The 22,328-nt window shown below is 43.1% G+C and overlaps 1 protein-coding gene across 1 annotated transcript in view; it reads left to right on the forward strand.

The window, feature by feature from the left end:
- The window catches only part of LOC124722386 (protein enabled homolog), a 38,581-nt gene that overhangs the window by 10,941 nt on the left and 5,312 nt on the right, over positions 1–22,328 (forward strand). The window contains exon 2 of the mRNA XM_047247559.1: positions 17,317–17,563. Within this exon, the coding sequence (XP_047103515.1) occupies positions 17,317–17,563 (247 nt within the window). The remainder of the gene's footprint in view (positions 1–17,316; positions 17,564–22,328) is intronic.

A 22,328-nucleotide genomic window follows, 5' to 3' on the forward strand; every position in this document is an offset into this window, starting at 1 on the left:
TTCAAGTATAGTCCTTTTCTGATGGCTGCTGCTTCCATCATGTGGTTGTCTTCCCGCCTCTTCTAACTGCGCTTGGGAGCTTTGCGCGTTCTTGACCGTTCGGGCGATAGCTGCAGCCCCACCGGCGAGGGAACCTACCGCTGAGAGCGCGGAGAGGGCCGGGATGAGAAAAGGAATAAAAGCACCGGATGTGTTGGGTATTGGTAGAACACGAGGTGCTTTAAAGGATCCTCTTGTTCTTATTGTTCGGGAATCTTTCTGCTTCATTGCGTTTTTAGCTGCATACATCACTGTCAGGATACAATTCTTCAAACAACCCTTGTTATTCTTTTTCCTATTGTTTAGTGTGCAATGTGCAGCGTTCATAACTCGCTTAAAATTCGTCACCCCTAAACCCAACTTGATTTTCCCATGCATGGTTTTATTAACTGCAAATGCAGCGATGCGTTGACCTATGCCAATATCTTTTCTTTCCGTATAGCCTTAGCATTATCAGCTAAAATCTTATCTGCAATGTGACGACTTGATCGATATTTATTTGCTGTGTATGCAATGTCGTGTTCCATACACGCTTCGTCAAGCAGATTGACTCCCTTATCATCTCGCGCCAAACCTTTATGAAGCTTTGTCCCAGGCCTGCAGTAGTTATACCCATGGATGTGTAATTCCACAGGTAGTTTGTCTAGAACACCACCGCCTCCTCTAATGTGTCTCCGAGCATGCATGTTACGCTACTGTATTGGTTGTGGCCAATGCACGCTCATTATATAGCAAATCGCTGGCATCAATCCAACTGCTTTGTGTAGCAGAAAAACCAAGCCATTTGACTAGTGCCTTATTTCCACGTCGTCTTATGACTCTCTCCACGAGAAAAACATCTGGTTCTGAGCTTTTCTTCATCTCCTCAGTGTATAAGGAGCCCACAATTTCTTCACCTTTACTGTCCTTCAATATATAAGTTCTAGGATTAGTTCGCTGCACCTTTGAAACTGTAAATATCTCAGTTGACCAGTTCGGTAGGTATGATTTCTCAAATGCAGTCTTGTGTTTCGAGATACGCACCAAATCACCTACATTAAATTTCTGTTTGGGTGGATCCAGAATCTTAATGCGAAAGTATACGGTATCCATGAGTCCATTATCACAAACATCGATCGGCCACATTTTTATTGTGCTATGTTTGGTTCTATTATATTGAGCAATTATTTCTGGGAAGATATGTGTCCGTTTGTATGAGCCGTGAAGGTTAAGGCGCATCCACATTCGGCCTTTTACTGTTCTGTTCAAGCACTCCACGATACTTGCTTTCAGGTGAATGAATGTCGAGTAGTGATGTATTCCATACCGCTGCATCACTGTCTTGAAATACCTATTGTAGAACTCTCCACCATGATCCATTTGGAGATTGTCCGGGCATCGATTCTTTCCTGTCTGTAGCAAGCGTTCAAAAACATCAGCGACATTTCGACCGGTTTTTGTTCTGACAGGTAGTGGCCAGGCAAATTTGGAGAATGTATAAATAACCATTAAAATGTATTTGAATCCATTATTCTCATGTGAATATTGTCGCATATCTACAAGATCAGCTTGCCACAAGTCATCCAGCCCTTTAATCATGACATGCCTGTGAGGGTATGTTTTGAGTGCTGGCTTTTGCAGTTCTTGAACTACCGTCTCCATACTTATTCAGTGATACCTCTCTCTCTCGAAGCTCGGAGATTATCGAAACAACCTCATTCGAATGAGCTGTATTACCTGCAGCAGCTGATGCCCTGAGCAACCATAGTCGATTTATTAGTCCGTTGGGGTCGTCATAATATAATTTATGGGTTTTTTGGTGGGTCTTAGGAAAATAAGATTCATTAAGCTGGATGTTCTGTCAAACTGCCTGTCACCGATCTCTATTTTGCCGTCAGTTACAGTTATGCGATGCACACCCAACATGTACAGTCTCCCCCTGTTAACGCCGAATGTTCTATCTATCTGACCTGGAGCGTGACTAATAATGAATTCGTCAATGGCAGCACCCTCGTTATCGTGTGTTTTGCTAAGAGCTGTCGAAGAGATTCAGTAACCGGCTTAAAGGTCTCTCTTAGTGTTTGCTGCCGATCCATATGCCCTAACCTCAGCAGCCATAATTTCTCACGAACTGCTTTACTCGCTTGAATCACTTTCTGCTCCATCGACATCTCAGCGTATACTAATCAGACATCTCCGCGGCGTGAGGCTTTATATATCCAGTCATTTTCTTCGCCCTCTTACTATAATCGTGATCATCCTTCTCAACAACAAGGAAATCTAGATCTATTTTCCCCTGAATAGCATCATCCTTTTTAGTTAAGTTGGTTACTTTCTTACTGACTTGATTAACTAGCTCATTTAACGCATTCACCATTCTCAGAAGAGTCTGTTAATACGTCTCTAGTTCCCTGCCCATACCTGCAACTTTATGTGCCATAGCCTGAATTTTCGCATCCAAGTACAAGCGAATGTTTTGTCTGTGTACACCCATTTTCTCCGGTTGAGAGGTGGACTTACGCGCGAATTTGTATATGGCGTAGTGTAGACTGATGTACTAACCTCTCTTACCGTGCTATACATGCAAAAACTCTTGAAAGTTTTGCCTGTACCTACCATGATTGAGTTTTCTTGTTTTATCAATAACGAGAAACCCGTACAGTGAATGGTTCCAACAATCTGCACATATCTTTACAAAATCATTGAACGACATGTCCGTTCCGACATGTGCTTGGTGAATGTGTTCTAAATTCCGATTGTCTTGTTTGAAGGCTATAATGATGTTTGCGTTATCCCTAACAAGCTGTTTGGGGATTCTGGAATATGTTTGACTTAGATAAAATACATCAGCACCCATATGATGACCGAAACAGAAATATTTTCTAATTTGGTCTTGGTTTTCCATGGAAACATCATCAAATATGAAGACTGTGTTTGGGTTTACTTTTTGAGGTGGGTGAATATCACCGCTTTCACTGAATGTCGTGTATGTAACACCATATACACTGTGCAATATCTCTTGCAATAGCTGATGCTTGGGTTGAAAGAGTGCTTCTGAGAATACACTAACATATTGAAATTGGACTCTGTCTACATGAGTTAGCAAAGTCATGAGGACATTAGTCTTCCTGCAATTGGATGGGTTTACAATAATTGCTCGTATATTATCGGGAAGGAGAATTCCATTCCTCTTGTTCAGCTCTTCACTTGAATCTTCACAAGACCAGTCACCGACAACAAAGCCCTTGTGGTGAAGGTGCTTCACCCAGCGCGCCATGATACTAAATGCATCAGGTACAGACAAGTAGCTGACCTATATATATAGAAAATACACCTGAAAGGATAATAATAATAGTATTGTGTAGCCAGTATAGTTCCATCACTCAACAGATTGAGCTATATTGACTACACGAAAAACATAAGTATATATTTTACTCATGAAGAGTAACATGATCATAATCTCAGTAACTGGTATAGGATTGAAAAAAAAATAATTGTAATAGTTTGATTATAATGGGAAAGTGGTATGAAATACGACGCAAACACGAGTTGAGAGTAGAGATAAATTATTTATTTAAAAATCGTACATTGTATGTAGTATTTCAGGGCTATCATTACAATTGGTATGTATCTTCTTAGCACATGTACAATATCTACTAAATAATGCTTTTTGGTTGGCAATAAATTCAGCACGTATCTCACTCAAGCCAATAGGTGACTGGCAGTACTCTGGTTTTTGACAAACGCATTTCATCTACTTGTCTTTAGATTTAGTGGTCATGTGCGAATGAAGGTGCTGCTTAAGATCGTCAATATGTATACAATTCACACATAGGGAGTTTACAACTTCACTGTATGCGGCCTCAATGCTAGGCAACCAACGATTTAGTCTCTCCAGCGCAAGACGTATGGCAGAGTCTAGATCATATAACTTCATAATTGACAGATGTCTTAGATAGACGCAATTGTCACCTGATTTCATGCATAACGCGCAGTCATCATAAACGGTAGTAATAGAAAGTGTCACATCAGTAAGATGAATGTCTGGGGGGGATTGAGTTGGATAATATTCGGTGGTCATCTGCTGATTGATGTAGCGCTCTGCACCACACATCTCATCCCAGTCGAACTCGGAAATAGGCACTTTAACACATTTGGAAACATTTTCAATTTGCATTATAGCCTGGACCCCCAGACATGATGCACCTCTACAGCAATGTTCACACGTTTGGACCCACTGGGGGTTAAATTGTATGTGGTGGTGAAAAGCGTAGTTGCACTCGACATATTCTTTTTATCTACAGTATCTAAACCCTGTGGATGCACTATCACAGGACTGTTCGACTGGAATGAGTCATATGTTGGCGACCAGTATTGACCTCCATCTAGTTGCTGTTTAACACTGCCTGCGGTATCATTCGGTGTGTCGTGTGCAGGTTGTGTATCCTCTTTACACGAGTCGATGAGTGGGACGGAGAGGCTCCAACAAGTGGGCTATGTGCGCTACAGGATCCCACATGGCTGCCACTGGTTCAGTTGCAGTGGGGACTGTTGCTGTAGGTCTCAATGAGATGGTGGTTGAGGCTGATGCAGATCCAGACATGTCTGCGGAGCTAGGTATGTTGGCACTCGACCCTGTTAAACCAAGGCGATGAATCATTACATTTGGTCCAATAAGTGAAAAGTTTGGAAAATAATAAGGCTAATATGAGAGGTAGAATAACGTGAAGTATGATACTTACTTTTCCATTTAATCTTATTCTGCATTACTGCACTGGAGTTCAACTGCTACTGCTGCTGCTGCTGCTGGCTCTTCATGGTTCTCATTCTTCTCCTGCTGACTGTCGAAGACTGAGGCCCCAGAGCTACTGAGCTTAACCTATATCTCTTACAATTACGTCATCCGATACTTCAATGCTATTGGCTGAAGTCAAACATGTGACTCGATTAAGGGCTCCTATTGCATATCGCCATTTCCCACACCCCAGAACGTCATCAGCTGACGTCATGACAGAGCCCTCTGGTGGCGGCGATAGGAACTAGACCTACACTGCATGGTGCACAGAGTGGGTGCAGCCATCTTGAATAACGGTACTTCCATCATGATCTAATGTCACGGTGGCTTTCTCTGGCAGCTGCAATATGAACTAAGCCAGTTGGAGTCCAGACTCAGTGGCGAACACATCTGCTTGAAATTGTTTAAATAATAAAGATAAGTACTTTTTTCCCGCCATTTTCCTTGCTTAGTAGACATAACTGGGGTGTGACACATTATCATGTTGGAATTTGAACTTCCTGCCATTTTTCTTCGGGAGGGGGTTAGGTTAGTGGAGGTAGGCCAAGTGACCTATATTCCCTCCAAAATTCAAACTTCCCGCCAAAATCAGCCATCTTGATTGACGTCACGGCTTCCATCTTGGATGACGTCATCGCCGCCATATTGGATAATGGTACTTTGGGCGGATAGCGGTGTTGTCCCAATACTCACACTTGTTTAGCAAAGGGTTCATTGACCCACTTTCAGACCATTTCTGGACCATTCCACTATGGAATAGCTCTTGGGGAAAACGAACTTCAAAATCTTTCTGTGCAAGCTCTGATTTCTCATATTTTATTGTGATGGTAATTTATTATTATGTAGTGGGGGCAACAAAATATTTTGACATTCTGAGTTTAAAGTTGGTGATTGAAATTCCTTTAAAATGTCTTGCCACCACGAATAAGCCTTTGTTTTAATGATTGACACTGCAACTCACTTATAATTTCCATTACATTCTCAGCCCTATTTAGCGATAGTTTGTTTTCGATGCCCTCTTTCGATATTATACCGCCAACAGTACTCTAACAGAGGATAAACAAGCGTTGTGTAAACAGTCTCTTTAGTGGCTTTGTTGCATCTTCTAAGGGTTCTGCCAACAAAACGACGTCTTTGGTTCACCTTCCCCACAACGTTTTCAAAGTGATGGTACCAATTTAAAAGTTGTTTGTAATTGTAATCCCTAGATATTTAGCTGAAATCCTCTGTGTTATTTATCATGCACTCGAAGTGTAGCTCAGTTTTTTATAAATCGTGTGGAGTACCTCAAATTTCTATTTTTCGCTTCAATTGAATTTTTCGTCACATGCAGATATTTTTTAAACCATTTTTCAAACTCGTTTTTATCTTCTTATGACCTTACTAAACGGTAAACGACAGCATCATCTACAAACAATCTAACAGAGCTATTACCATTGTTCCCTAAATCGTTTACATAGCTTAAGAACAGCAGAGCACTTATAACACTTCCCTAGAGAACCTCAGATACCATTTTGGCTTCAGTGGACTACGAAACTTGACCTTACTGACAGAAAATCATGGCGATACTCCATACACACTTATTCTGATTAGACGCTGCTTGCGAAGAATTGTGTCAAAAGCCTTCTGGATGTCTAGAAATATGGGATCTAATTGGAATCCCCTGTCGATAGCTTTCATTCCTCATGGGAATAAAGAGATGGTTGTATTTTAAAGGAATTATATTTTCTGAATCCATGCTCGTTGTCTCAATACGTCGTTTTGTTTGAGGTGTTTAATAATATTGAAACAGTTTATATGTTCCAAAATCTGCCACAAATCGACGCCAATGGTATTGTTCTACAATTCAGCAGATTACTTTTATTTACTTTCTTGTGTACTGGTGTGACCCGTGCAACTTTCCAGTCATTAGATTTAGGTCTTTGCTCTAGCGAGTTATAATATATGATTGCCAAAAATCGAGCTATTTCTTCAACATACTACGCAAGGAATCCAAATGTGGAATGGAAGATTTTACTGTATTAAGTGACGTAAGTTGCTTTACTACATAGATGGCATCTACTTCCGAAGTGCGCATGTTGGCAGCTGTTCTTAATACGAACTTTGAAATACTTACTGTGTCGTATTTGGTGAAGGAACTTCAGAAATATGTGATTAGTAAGTACGTTTTAATGGTGCTGCCATCGGCAACTTTATCATTGTCATTATGTAGTGAAAGTATTGACTGTCTTGCCATTGGTATACTTTACGTATGACCAGAATCTCTTTCGATTTTCTGCCAGATTTCCAGAGAGTTCTGCTGTAGAAACTGTTAAAAGCATCTCGCACTGAATTCTGCACTAAATTTCTAGCATCTGAGAAGCGTTACCAGTCTTTAAGATTTTGCGTTCTGTTAAATCTGGCGTGCTTCTTTCGTTGTTTCTGCAACAGTGCCTTGATCTTCGTTGTGTACCTTAGGGGATTTGTTTCCATTTCTGTCAACTGCCATCAACACTATTTCATTGCGTTTGAGACACAGTTGGTCGATTCTTACATAGTTGGCGTGGAAAGAATAGGGACTGTCTCTTAGGAAGATATAAAAGAATTTTATCTGTTTTTTTAAATAGATCTATTTGCATTTATTTTTGGTGGATTTGGAATGCGAGAGGAAGTGTCAGGCAAAACTTGATTCACCCGACGAGCTGTAGAAGCACCTGAAGCAGAAGGCTTTTAATATATGGCATTAACGTCCATAGGTTGATGTGAAACCTGATTATGGCGTATGCCATTGCGGTGACGCCCACGGGAGGCACGAGAACGGGAGACATGTTGTGAATCAGAGTTTCTCTTACTACACACAGCTTGTACATGTCCTTTCTTACTACAAAAATAACGCTGTGCTTGACGGGATGGGCAACTCTCCCGTGGGTGGGCACGAAAGCAGTTCGGACATGGTTTCAGTTTCTTACCCAAAATTCTTGAAAAAGTAATGTATTGTAGAGTAGCTTCACACCTTTGTAAAAATAAAGTTTTAAAATGCTATATATACTTTCACTAATGAAATATTAAATGCTCTGAGTAACCGGAAGTCACCCGTTGGGATTTTTTGTGATCTATCAAAGGCTTTTGATTGTGTAAATCATGGAATACTTCTAGATAAGCTCAAGTACTGTGGTATGAATGGGACAGTGCTCAAATGGTTTAAACCATACCTAAATGGAAGAGTGCAGAAAGTTGAAATAAACAGTTCACATAATATGCAAAAAACTGGTGATTTCTCAAACTGGGGAACAATCAAGAATGGGGTGCCGCAAGGTTCGGTCTTGGGTCCTCTGCTGTTCTTAATAGATATTAATGACTTGCCATTCTATATTCACGAAGATGCAAAGCTGGTATTTTTTGCCGATGATACAAGTATAGCTATCACACCCGACAGACAAGAATTAACTGGTGAAATTGTAAACGATAGTTTTCAGAAAATCATTAAGTGGTTCTCTGCAAATGGGCTCTCATTAAACTTTGACAAAAGACAGTATATACAGTTCCACACAGTAAATGGAATGACCCCATTAATAAATATAGACTTCGATCAGAAATCGATAGCTAAGGTAGAATATTCAAAATTTCTAGGTGTATGCATTGATGAGGGGTTGAACTGGAAAAACACACTGAGGATCTGCTGAAACGTTTGAATTCAGCAACTTATGCTATTAGGGTCACTGCAAATTTTGGCGATATACATCTGGGTGAATTAGCTTACCATGCCTATTTTCATTATCTGCTTTCGTATGGCATCATATTCTGGGGTAACTCATCATTGAGTAAAAGAGTGTTCATTGCACAAAAGCGTGTAATCAGAATAATTGCTTGAGCTCATCCAAGATCATCCTGCAGACACTTATTCAAAGAGCTAGAAATCTTCACTGTAGCCTCACAATATATTTATTCACTTATGAAATTTGTTATTAACAATCCGAACGAATTCAAAAGTAATAGCAGTGTACATAGCCACAACACTAGGAGCAAGGATGATCTCCACTACTCAAGGTTAAATCTTGGTCACTTACCTAATAGCATCAAAAAGTCTGACATACAGCATTTAAAAGGAAATTAAAAGAATTTCTTAATGGCAACTCCTTCTACTCACTAGATGAATTTTTGGATATAGTAAGTGGGTAATTTCCCAACCCCCACTATATATATATATATATATATATATATATATATATATATATATATATATATATATATATTGTCATGTAATACATCAGCATCTTGTATAGACACCTTTTATTAACCTGACACGTTCTGCATCATTACGAAGTGTCGTATTCATGATCTATGGAACAAGTACTAATCTAATCTAATCTACCTGGTTTGAACCATGTTTACGTGCGCGCGAGCGGCGCGGCGTGGCTGGCTGGGAGGGCACGTGTTGTGCCGCGCTAACAGTACGCACACCCGGGGTCACGTCGAACGCGGAAGTAGCCATGTCTAAAGTATCTTGTCTTTCTAGCAAGTCCTCTACTTCCTCCAAAAACGGGTTTTTAAATCTGACGATTTATTCGCGGATGCGGTGATCCGCCACATCCTGCGCAATAGCGTCTCTAATCATAATATCTGCATATGAGCGTCCACATGAGCAATTAGTCACAGTCAGAAGTTTTTTTTTTTTATCGTTGTCTTCGGTCATTGTGGACGTCAAATGAAATCCGCTAAAGTCCGTTTGTTGAACATTTCACTCAGTCTTTTTTTACTACAGAGGCCAACCAGCTCTCTGACCGAACGCGCTGAGCTACCGTGCCGGCGAAGTTAGGCCCTGAAGGTCCGCTAACGAAGACTTCTTAGACTGAGTAGGGCCACGCCGGAGACGAAAGAATTTGTAACGTGCAGCTACCACATTTACACTGTCACGGAAGTGGGAGATCAAAGCATCAATCACTTCGTCGTAAGTTTTAGTTTCTGGGCGGGTGGTGGAAAACAATTTGACGAGCGCACGGTACAACACAACACCCGCGTTGGCAATGGAAAAGGCAAGCCACTCTGCACCTGGTACGTTGTAAGCTGTGAAGTGTGCTTCGAGCTGGGCGATGTGTTCTGGCCAGCGTTCAACATCAGGATTGAAGGCACGAAATGGCGGCGCCGTCGGCGACGGCGTCGGTACAGCCGGTGGTGTCGGAGGTGCCGAAGTAGCTGCAGTTTGTAGTGTGACCAGTTCATTTATGGCAGCAAGCAGCTGCGTCATTTGCTGAGCCTGAAAACGGACAAGATCGGACAGCGAAGCCTGTTCCTGTGGCGAAGCCATATTGACACAAATTAAAGTCGTATAACGACTGGGGGACATCACAAAAAAGCTAAAGCAGTACCGAGCAAAAAAGGGAAATGGCAGGAAAGGCAAAAAACAAAACAAAAAAAATTAGTCCCTGATCGTCGCCATCTTTTCGCATCCCGCCTGGGAGGCGGCGCGTGGCTAGGAACGGGAAAATGGTAATACAGGTCGGTACTACAAGAAAGTGGTTTACAGGTGCAAAAACAAGGTAATAACGATTACATAACTTTGTACGTAGGTGTGATGCTGAAGCGAAGTGTCCTGGCTGGCTGCACCTGATGAAATGGGCTGAAGCAGTCGCGGAGCTCGTAGACCTCGACAGCACCGGCTAGTGGGTGCCTGTCGTCGGTGTTTCTTGTAGTGCCAACCTAGCAGAGCGGACCTACGTTGTGGCATCGTAGCTATCGATACCACAGACGCAACACTATTTTGTTTGTATCCATGCATCTTCTTCAGCTGATGGAGGGCAAGACACCTGTAGAATTTCAGGTCTTGAACAGCAGCATACTTGTAGCTTCCATGCATCCATGTGATCTTCTCCTTGCCTTTGACGTAGATGATGGCATCTGTGTAGTCAAAAAATCGAAGCGACGCCACCATATCTTTGTAGGGTATACTAGAATCGCCCCACTGAATTCCATGGAAGGAACGAGGTAACCACGTTGCACTCCTCCATGTTCTAGCACACTTTAGATATTTGAAAGGCTTGGGCAATGCAGTACGTGTCAAGAATGTCTCTAGTGCACCAGTATGTTCTATGAATGCAATATCTTTAAATATGAATTTGTGTTTATCATTGTAGGAAACTTGAATATCTGCAGTAATGTTCACACTTTGAGGTGCTCTGGGTACAATAGCTGTCCACTTATACACCTCGCTGGCCTATAGTTAAGTACATGGTCATGTAGGACTAGAGCATATGCTGTGGTGCATTCTAGGAAATTTTCTGAAGATTCAGATTCAATTTGCACATCTATCAGTTTTGATTTAATTATCTTGTTCTGTTTTGAGCAGTCTGTTACAGTGACTTGTGTCAGTCCCTTGAATTTCTCTAGGCTGAGTACACATCTTTCTTCTTCAGCACCTTCATAGTAAGAAGTGCGGAACTTCGCCTACATGTCAAATGCTAGACTAGATACCTTTTCATCTCACTGTAGCAGTAAATTGTCTTAGGAATAGAATTCCGAATTCCAGTAAACTCTGGTATTAGTTAACTTGTAGTTGTCAAATGTAGTGGAATCATTTGCTATGTTCCCCATTCTGTTGGTGTGAAATGTAAGTATGATGAATTTAGGTGTCTGCAGTTGAACAGAGGTTTTAATAGCCCACATTTGTCTGGTTGCCATTGGTAGCACTGGATATTCAAAAAGCTCCCATGGACAGAAAGTTAATGGCAGATATGCACCAGCATTCAGAAATTTTAAAAACTTCAAACGCTCCCCATCTGCTACAGTGATGTGAGGCATTTTCCATACTATTTTATTGATGATGATCCCATTCTCCTCTTGAGCTCCTTGAATGTATGACTTGTTATTTGTCGCACTCCATACGAAATAAGTTATTATTTAGCGTTCATAATAATTCACTGCATGTCCTCAAAGTACCACATAAGCATATTTAGTAATATGCATGTGGTAAATCTTAGGTGCTCTGCCACTGTCCTAACTACTAGCTCATCTATGAACTGTCCTACATTTTCTACACTTTTCAAATCCGAGGGCGAAGAAGAGACATATGTTTTAATAGTTGATGCTATACGTACATTATGTGTATAGTGAATCTCAATCCCATTAAGTTCATATCATATCTTCCAAACAGGTATGCTACAGCATTACATGTAAGCTTCGATCCTATTGTAACACTACCATTCCTTTTTCTTAAATGCCCCATCCACATATGTGAAACTCTTGTATAGGAGGTTTAAAGAATTTTGGTGCTGGATAACAATCCTAATTTCATCATTCTTGTTAAATGTGGTTGAAGCATAAGGTTTATGTGAGAGGTGTTCCTGGCATATAATTCGCTCATCATATTCTACCTGGACAATTATATTGAGTGGCGTCATTGCAGGGTTTCAAGCCTACTGATTTCAGGAACTTGTAGTTTGCATGTGTTATCGCATTGCAGTTCTGTTGCGAAATGCTGTGCTGAGGGTTATGTGCACTTTTTTTACACCTTACGCACGTTCTGTCTTAAATGTAGTTACAATGATTCCCTCCCCAAATGTCAATAAGTTGGCTAATTTGGTCTACACTATATATCCCAAGATATTCCAATGTCTGAACTGCCAGTGGAAGGTACATAGCGTTGGTGGGAGTCTCCACAATTTTATACCCTGTTCTAACTGAGGCGAAAAATCTGTAAATTGTATGAATCAATCTATCACTGAGATAGGAGTTTGTTGCAATGTTGCACTGAACACAAACTATACTGACGGGGAGAATATCCACAGCCAGTCCAGACTTGTAAAATTTACTAGGATCCTTCTTCAGACTTGTCCGTTTGTGAAACCCAGTAGTCGTCCTACTGAACATTTCTGGTTAACGTCAGTCGCAACATTCATCAGCCTTATTCCAGATTTAACTGTATTGATGTTTGCACATAGACCAATCCCTTTCGAAAGGTTTTAAAACCTCGTTTAAGTCGTCAATATCTTATGCACTGGGTTCTATTTTCACTATTTCTTTTTTACCATCAATTTCCATGACGCAGTTTATTGTTTGCTTCTGCGATATTTGGGATGCAGCTGTATGTCTCCAAACCAATCAATGCAGTACTCCAATCCCAAATGCTTAAATCAATTGGTGGAAGTGATTCGCACGTAATACTATCATTCTGTTAAAACGAGAGAATACAACATTGCATCTGAAGCTCAATTGGTGAATGGATGCCAAATGCGCCTCCTTATATATCCTTCTTCGTAAACTGCAGGAGCAACATGATGCACAAATGGCCACACAGGTATGTATTAAAACCTTGATAGCAATAAAAATTATAGAACACATGCCTTCTGCTCATTAAATATTGTTGTAATTCTTCTGAAGGTTACAGGTCGAAAAATGAATCGAAATAGTAGACATTTGAATTTTTTTTTTACATATGCCACTCAGTGAGTTCCAGGTCCTCCAGAAACATCTCATTTCACAGTTCTACATTCTGAGGATTTGCACATACTGTTTGGTAATGTATCCCGCATAAACACGCCGCAAAATCTCGAAATGTTGAATTTTTTCTAACATACTTAAGGAGATCTATATTTGTAAGCGCCCTATCTGGTAGGGCGGCTAATTAATTTATAAGAGACCTATCCTTTCTTGTACAGTTTCAGGTATAGTCCTTTTCCATCATGTGATTATGCCTTCTTGCTTTCTTTACTTGATCCTGGGAGTTCTGTGCGTTCTTGACTGTCCTGGCAGTAGCTGCAACACCACCAGCTAGTGAACTCACCGCTGAGAGACTTCTGAGGGCTGGGATGAGGAAGAGAATAATTCCACCTGATGTCTTGGCTATTAACAGAACGCTGGATGCTTTAAAAAGACTTCTCGCGCCTTTCTGCTTCAGAGCGCTTGTAGCTGCATAAATAGCTGCCAGGGTACAGTTTATTAAACATTCCTGCTCCATCTTCTTCTTCATCGTCGTTGTCTTCTTCTTCTTTAGTACACAACGTGCAGCGTTCATAGCTTGGCTGAAATTCACCCCCAAATCCAACAAAATTTTACCATACATGTTTCTATCAACTGCAAATGTTGCAATTCACTGACGTACCAGTATCCCTGGCATGAATTGCCTTAGTTTTCTCAGCTTAAGTTCGATCTGCGGCATGACATCCTGGGGGATCTTTATTTGCTGCGTGTGCAATGTCATGTTCCATACACGCCTTGTGCCAATCGTTTTTGAAGCTTTGTTCCATTCCACATCAGTTATATCCAGAAATGTGTAATTCCACTGGTAGTCTGCTGAGATTACCAGCATCTCCTCTAATATCTCTTCTGTCGTGTGTGTTATACTACTGTGGTGGTAGTGGTCTGCAGACCCTATTATATAGAATAATCATTGGTGTCAGTGCTTTGAACATTTGTGGCCGTTCTGTTCGCTTGCAGCTGGACACTGGTGCGTCAGTTTTTTTACTGGTTCTCCCCCACTTCGTCGTTCGCGTTCCACGCTGACTGCATTTACTGGACAGGAAATCTCAGTGCTCGGCGTATGTAGTCAGCAAGCCACGTATGGTGCAACGACCCGTACAGGGTCTTTCCTTGTGCTAAGCTCTAGTAATGCTACAAACATTTTTGGCATGGACGCATTTGAACTCTTTGGCCTCGCAATTCAGGACAATGTACTTTGCATCAACGCTAGTGACCATGCAGACGGTGTTGCCGCACGATGCGATGATTTTGCTGAACTCTTTTCTGAAGGCCTTGGTTGCGCCACAGACTTTGCAGCGTATCTTGTACTTAAAGACAATGCCATGCCTGTTTTCCGGCGCGCACGCCCGGTACCGCACGCACTGCGCTACGCCGTAGCTGCTGAACTTAGGCATTCGTAAGACAATGGTGTCATTGAACCTGTTTCTGCTTCGCCATGGGCTTCGCCTATAGTGTGTGTGAAGAAACCAAACGGTCGTCTCCGTATTTGTGTTGATTTTAAGTCAACAGTAAATCCCCAGACAGTGGTAGCTACGTTTCCCTTACCGCTTCCTGAAGACATTTTTTATAAGCTTGGTGCGGGAAAATTCTTTTCCGCGATTGAGTTGCGGGAAGCATACTTTCAGATTCCGCTCGACGAACAGTCGCAGCGCTATTTTGTGATAAACACCCACCTTGGATTTTTCAAGTTTCGCCGCCTTCCGTTCGGTTGTGCTTCGGCTCCTGCTATTTTTCAGTCTTATTTGCAGCAGTTGTGTGCAACTGTCCCTGGTTGTTCAAATTATCTGGACGATATAGTTGTATCAGGTCGCACACTTGACGAACTTTTGCAGAATTTACGTGCTTTATTTACTATACTTTTGTAGGCAGGACTAAAGTGTAACAGAGACAAGTGTAATTTTTTTCAAACTGAGATACAGTATTTAGGACATATGATTAATGGACAGAGTATCCATCCCTCGCCGTCACATCTCAGTGCAATTAGGGACTTGCCAGCACCCAGGAACTTGAAAGAACTTCAGTCTGTATTGGGCAAAATCACTTACTATATTCGGTTTATACCAAATGCAGCGCAGATTGCAGCGCCTTTGCATCGCATTCGGCGTAAGAACGTTCCTTTTGTTTGGTCTTCGGAATCTGATGCTGCTTTCCACAAGCTCAAATCTGCTTTGTTGAGTGATCGCTGTTTGATTCCTTTCGATCACACCATACCATTTGTTTTGGCTGTCGATGCATCTTCTCTAGGCATCGGCGCGTTCTGTCACACCGCATTAATTCTGTCGATCGACCGATCGCTTTTGCGTCTAAGTTGCTCAATTCTGCCCAGCAAAACTATTCTCAAATCGAGAAATGGTTCAAATGGTTCAAATGGCTCTGAGCACTATGGGACTTCTGAGGTCATCAGTCCCCTAGAACTTAGAACTACTTAAACCTAACTAACCTAAGGGCATCACACACATCCATGCCTGAGGCAGGATTCGAACCTGCGACCGTAGCGGTCGCGCGGTTCCAGACTGTAGTGCCTAGAACCGCTCGGCCACCCCGGCCGGCTCAAATCGAGAAAGAAGCTTTAGCTATTATAAATGGAGAAACTAAGTTTCATGATTTTTTGTACGGTCGAAAGTTCTATTTGGTCACCGACCATAAGCCTTTGACGTCGTTGTTCCACCTGTCAAAGGCAGTTCCGGCCCGTACTGCACAAAAGTTCCAACGTTGTTCTTTGTTTTTTTTTTTTGGCCAACTACAATTACGAAATTTTGTTTCGGCCTACGACCCAACATGGCAATGCTGATGCTTTGTCTCGCCTGCCTATCGGTCCTGACGCAGTGTTTGATTTTTCCGAACTGTCATGCATCTTTATTGATTCGCAAGACAAGGAATTTGCTGATGGTTTTCCGGTGGATTTTCGTGGCACTGCTACCGCGACAGCCGCCGATGCTTCTTTGCAAATTCTTTTGCAGTGTATTCGTACTCAATGGCCTCCATCTGCTACGCAAATTCCTGATCCACTAGTTCGACGTTACATTGCGCAACGTCACAACTTGTCTGTACACCACGGTGTTATCTGGTTACAAACTGATAATCAGTCTCGTGTGGTTTTACCTCGTTCGTTTCAGTCGGAAATCCTCCGCTTACTGCACGCTGGTCATTGGGATGTAGTGCGGACGAAGCAATTAGCTCATCGTCACTGCACTTGGGTCGGCATTGATAAAGATATTGAGAATTTGCTTGCTAACTGTCGACCTTGCGCGGAGCATCAATCTGCTACCCGCCAGAGCTTCTTTGCGTGGCCGACTCCTACTGCGCCTTGGCAGCGGGTTCATATTGATTTTTGCAGGTCCTTTCCGGGACACTCGTTGGTTGATAGGTATTGATGCGTACAGCAATTTCCCTTTTGTTGTTCCTATGTCTTCTACTACGTCTGCTAGTACTATTCGGGCTTTGACATCTTTTTTTCGTATTGAGGGCCTGCCTGAAGTTATTGTCTCCGACAATGGCCCACAATTTGTGTCCTCAATCTGAAGCGTTCTGTGCTGCTAATGGCATTCGCCACCTGACCTCAGCCCCGTTCCAACTCCAGTCGAACGGCGAGGCTGAACGCTTTGTGCATACGTTTAAGTCGCAGATGAGCAAGTTGCGCGCTCTGGACTTTCCTTGCTTCCTACCGCTCTCAGCCGCGCGGCAACCGTTCGCCAGCGGAATTGCTACACGGCCGCGCCCATCGGTCGCTACTCCAGCTATTGCACCCGCCGCTGCGCCCTCCCGCTGCTTCGCATCATTCTGGCTTCGCGCCGCATGATTTGGTGTTATATGGAATTTTCTCTGGCAGGCAGCACTGGGAACAGGGGCGCATTCTTCGCCAGCTTGGCCGCGCCTTATTTGTCATTGCTGCTCCCTCCGGCACTGTCAAGCGACACCGGAACCAGATTCGTTTGCGCTGTCCTCGGTTTTCTGCCGCTGGTTGTTTTCCGGCAGAATTGGAGGCTCTGCGGCTTCCGCCGCCACGGCCCACGGCTCCATCGACGGCACCTCCGCCGGGGGCGCGCCTCCAGCCGTCGCCGCTGCCAGTCCGGTCACCTGCTCTGGACAGACGCCTCCCGCCGCCGCCGCCGCCGCCGCCGCCGCGGCCATGTTCCTCCGCGGTGCCAGAACCGATGGACGCTGAGGCTGCCGTCACGCCGCCGCCGCACATGGAGGTCGTTGCTCCGCCTCCTCATCCGAGCATACCCAGTAGCAGCGCGCGGCCTGGGCAGGTTTCCCACGGAGCGTTCTCCTCGCCCCCCTCGCGAGCAATTCGGGGTCGCGAGTGGACAGCAGGCCACAGTCGTTCCGCTGTCCACCCCATCAGCAGCGCCGCCCCTGTGTCCCTCCAACCGCCGTTGGAAACCCTACTCAACGACGGTCCATCATTTCACGGGGGAGGGATGTGGTATCGATAGCTACAATGCCACAATGTATGTCCACTGTGCTAGGTTAGCACTAAAAGAGACAGCGACGACAGCACCCTCTAGCAGATGCTGTCGCGGTCTACGAGCTCCGCGACTGCTTCTGCCCATTTCATCAGGTGCAGCCAGCTAGGACACTTCGCTTCGGCATCGCACCTACGTACAGTTATGTAATCGTTATCACCTTGTTTTTGCACCAGTAAACCACTTTCTTTCAGTACCGACTTGTATTACCTTTTCCCATTCCTACCCACGCGCCGCCTCCCAGGCGGATTACAAAAGTGTCTGCTTCTGAAAACGTAATATTACTTTGGAATTTGGTGACAATAAGTGGTCTTTATCTCACTTCCTGGGTACTTTTTAGTGATTGTACCCTGCTCCCGAATTGATACATGTATAGCAATGTAGTATGTAGCTTTCTCCAGATATTACATTTATGGTTTTCTTCAAGCACAGATGATATAGTATTGGACATGTTTGATATATGTCTTTGAAGTGGACTCGGTTGCATGCCACCTGCTCCCATAACCCACCATGTGCAGCACAATTGGCAACATCCCATGTAATTATTTCATATATTTTGTTATTGTCCATCCTAAATTTCACCTGCTTAATAGCACTCATGTTCAAAACTAATGTCATATGTGTCCCTCACACACCCATTATATGTACACTGCAATGGGGGTAACTTTTCTGTAAATAATAACAACAAAGATGTATTGTAATCAAATTAATTTGTCCAGTTCTTAGACATCCAGATATATATATATATATATATTTCAGTTCTTGTTTCTTTTTCACATCTCAGATACAATATGGTTCTTTCTTTTTTCAGTGCAGAGATAATCTTTACACTATTACTAATAACCATAACATGAAAAATAATCCAGTCAACCCAACACTAGAACTGACTGAACTTGTTATACAAAAAATATTTAAAATTTTCGAATGACAGGAGACAGTCTACCCAACAGCAGCACTGGTTGAGGATGTTTGCAATTTCGATGGACTAGGAACAATATATCTACAATAAAAACTACTCAGTCTTGGGTGGCTAGCAGCAGGTAAAACTGAAAAACTAGTCTATATCTACTAATATACTTGGTACACACATGACATGCAGGGTGTAAATACAGAGAACATGAACATAATTTCCTCCTTTTCTATTGCTCATGAAAACCACACATTGCATGTTGTACCACCATACAGCGCTACCTTCAGAGGTGGTGCTCCAGATTGCTGTACACACTGGTACCTCTAATACCCAGTAGCACATCCTCTTGCATTGGTGCATGCCTGTATTTGTCGTGGCATACTATCCACAAGTTCATCAAGGCACTGTTGGTCCAGATTGTCCCACTCTTCAACGGCAATTCGGTGTAGATCGTCAGTGGTTGGTGGGTCTCGTCGTCCATAAACAGCCCTTTTCAATCTATCCCAGGCATGTCGATAGGGTTCATGTCTGGAGAGCATGCTGGCCACTCTAATCAACCGATGTCGTTATCCTGAGGGAAGCCATTCACAAGACGTGCACGATGAGGGCGCAAATTGTCGTCCATGAAGACGAATGCCTCGCCAATGTGCTGCTGATATGGTTGCACTATCGGTCGGAGGATGGCATACACATGTTGTACAGCTGTTATGGTGTCTTCCATGTCCACCAGTGGCATTCGTCGGCCCCACGTAATGCCACCCCAAAACATCAGGGAACCTCCACCTTGCTGTACTTGCTGGACAGTGTATCCAAGGCGTTCAGCCTGACCGCGTTGCCTCCACACACGTCTCCGACGATTGTCTAAAGCATTCAGCCTGATGAGGTTGCCTCCAAACATGTCTGGTTGAAGGTATATGTGACACTCATCAGTGAAGAGCAGGTGATGCCAATCCTGAGTGGTCCATTCGGCATATTGTTGGGCCCATCTGTACCACCCTGCATGGTGTTATGGTTGCAGAGGTGGACCTAGACACGGACATCAGGAGTGTAGTTGCGCATCATGCAGCCTATTGTGCACAGTTTGAGTCGTAACACGACGTCCTGTGGCTGCACAAAAAGCATTATTCAATATGGTGTTGCTGCCAGGGTTCCTCCGAGCCATACTCTGTAGGTAGCGGTTATCCACGGCAGTAGTAGCCCTTGGGCGGCCTGAGCGAGGTATGTCAGACAGTTCCTGCCTCCCTGTATCTCCTCCATGTCTGAACAACATCGCTTTGGTTCACTCAGAGACGCTGGACATTTCCCTTGTTGAGTGCCGTTCCTGACACAAAGTAACAATGCGGACACAATCGAACTGCAGTATTGACTGTCTAGGCATGGTTGAACTATAGACAACATGAGCCGTGTACCTCCTTCCTGGCGGAATGACTTGAACTCCTCAGCTGTCGGACCCCCTCCATCTAATAGGCGCTGCTCAAGCATGGTTGTTTACATCTTTGGGCGGGTTTAGTGACATCTCTGAAGAGTCAAAGGGACTGTGTCTGTGATAAAATATCCAGTCAACGTCTATCTTCAGGAAGTTCTGGGAACTGGGTGATGCAAAACTTTTTTGATGTGTGTATTTAAAAGTGACATTTTCGTCAGCACACATGATGTCGTTATGCATGTACATTTTGTCAGTATACATGGTTTATATATATATTCACAACCACTATCCTACTCTCTCTCAATATCATCACTCTCATCAGGCGAATAGTGTGAGTACAGGTGAGTCTCAATCCTGTCCTCACAAATGACCTGCTTATCGTCATGGGGCGACAGACCGACTTTAGATTGCAGCACAGTGTTCATCTCGTGCCCTCATAATCGAATACTAGTTTGCTGCACCATATGCTGCTGCAAGTGTGGTGGAGCACTGCGAACACCACCGTACAAACACTGCAAGAATTCATCAATCGTGAGAGCCCTTGATGCTGCATCACACACACCTTTCGGCCACTTCTGAGTGGCAACTGCCAATGTGCAATATGCTTACATCTTCGATCTGAGACCAACAAACTCCACTATCAGCAACCAATTCACCTTGGGTTTCATAAGACCGATAATTTTCTTGTTCTGTGGAACACTACCATAGGGATTATTGGCTGCATATGAAGACATGTTGAATTCCTTGGTGTGGCAACTCATTACATCAAATGGCTTGCAGCAATTCACCCTAAAGATGAAGCTATCTGTATCCATATAAAGTAACTTTGGATCTGTGAAATGGGTTTTCACAATCTCACGATGAAATTGGTACATGTGGAATTTGGAGAGGTCTAACATGCACATCCTCAGATAGACAAGCTTTGTGAACTCTACTGCAACCTTCGCCATCTCCACACCAAAAAAAGTTCTTATTGAAGATTGTGCCCCATTTGAAATTTACAACACAATGCCCATCCCATTTCTTTCTAATATGAATTTCGCAATGTCTTCTCAAATTTCCCATTGTCTTGACGAAAATTGCATTGAACATTAGCTTTAAAAAAATCTTCTTCAAAGTCACTCATCGCAAGTCCTCTTTTCGGTATTTAAATCAATGTAATCCTTCAGCCAGGGTGACTGCTTGAAGGAGATAGTGTGGGTGATTCTAATCAGCTCCACCCACAAGATGAGACACTGCTGGAGATTACAATACTGAAGAATGTATCTCTGCTTGTCCCCAGCACTGTCATCACTTAGGGGATGGAGCCTCCTCGCAGAGCTGGTTACTGAGGACATAGTGGCAAATAACTACCTGTGTCATGTAAATTAATAGAGCATGTGAGTACTGCCCTCACAACATATCCTACACCAGATTCAGCCGCCACACTATGGATATTTTCACCTAATCCGACGCATTCATCTTCGCACAGTCATCAAAACTCACCAAGCAGCAGCGAATGTTGCATGGCATCCCTGTGTAGGTTATTGAAATCTAGGAACATGATGTAGCTTGAATTGCCAGACACAATGAAGTTCTCACCCATCTGCGTGTTATTTGCCTTGGTGCGCCTATGGTCACATTGGAAGTATGCCATGGATCCTTCGCTCAAATAAAAGAAGTGTGTCGGTCAGTAGTTTGATGTTGACTTTCGTTTTCTCGAACATAGTGTACCAAGACAACTCAGGTGCTGTTATAATAAAGGGCAGGATACAGAGTATATGTGGTCATGCAAACATTCTGGAATTTCTCAAAAACATCAGCAAACAAACGCACATCAGTGTCCATATAAGGTTTTGCATACACCCCCAAATTTAGCATGTTGAACTCCTGCCAAATACTCACAGCACGCTCATACGCTGCATCCAATAGGTTGTCACCTGTAAGGTCACTGATGAATGCAGCTAGGTCGGGTAGTCTGGTTTCATCAAGTGTTTCCAAACAATCTAGACACTCGTATGGGAAAACCCCCTTCCGTTTCACAAGCTGAAACTTTGCGTCATCAGGATATGCACCTTGAGTGATGTGCACATCCTCCTGAGGTCACTTATATGCAGGTGTACCATTTTCTTTGGCTCTTCAGTGTACTTGCAACTTGAAGTATAAATTGTCACAGCAGTTACCAGTTTTTTTATAGTTTGAGTGGGTATGATGCTTACTTTCTTGTACAGCAGTTGGCCAGTTTCTGTATGAAGAAAGATCAGGTCAGTGTCCTGCCCA

This window comes from Schistocerca piceifrons, chromosome X (genome assembly GCF_021461385.2).
Source record: "Schistocerca piceifrons isolate TAMUIC-IGC-003096 chromosome X, iqSchPice1.1, whole genome shotgun sequence".
NCBI lineage: Eukaryota > Metazoa > Arthropoda > Insecta > Orthoptera > Acrididae > Schistocerca > Schistocerca piceifrons.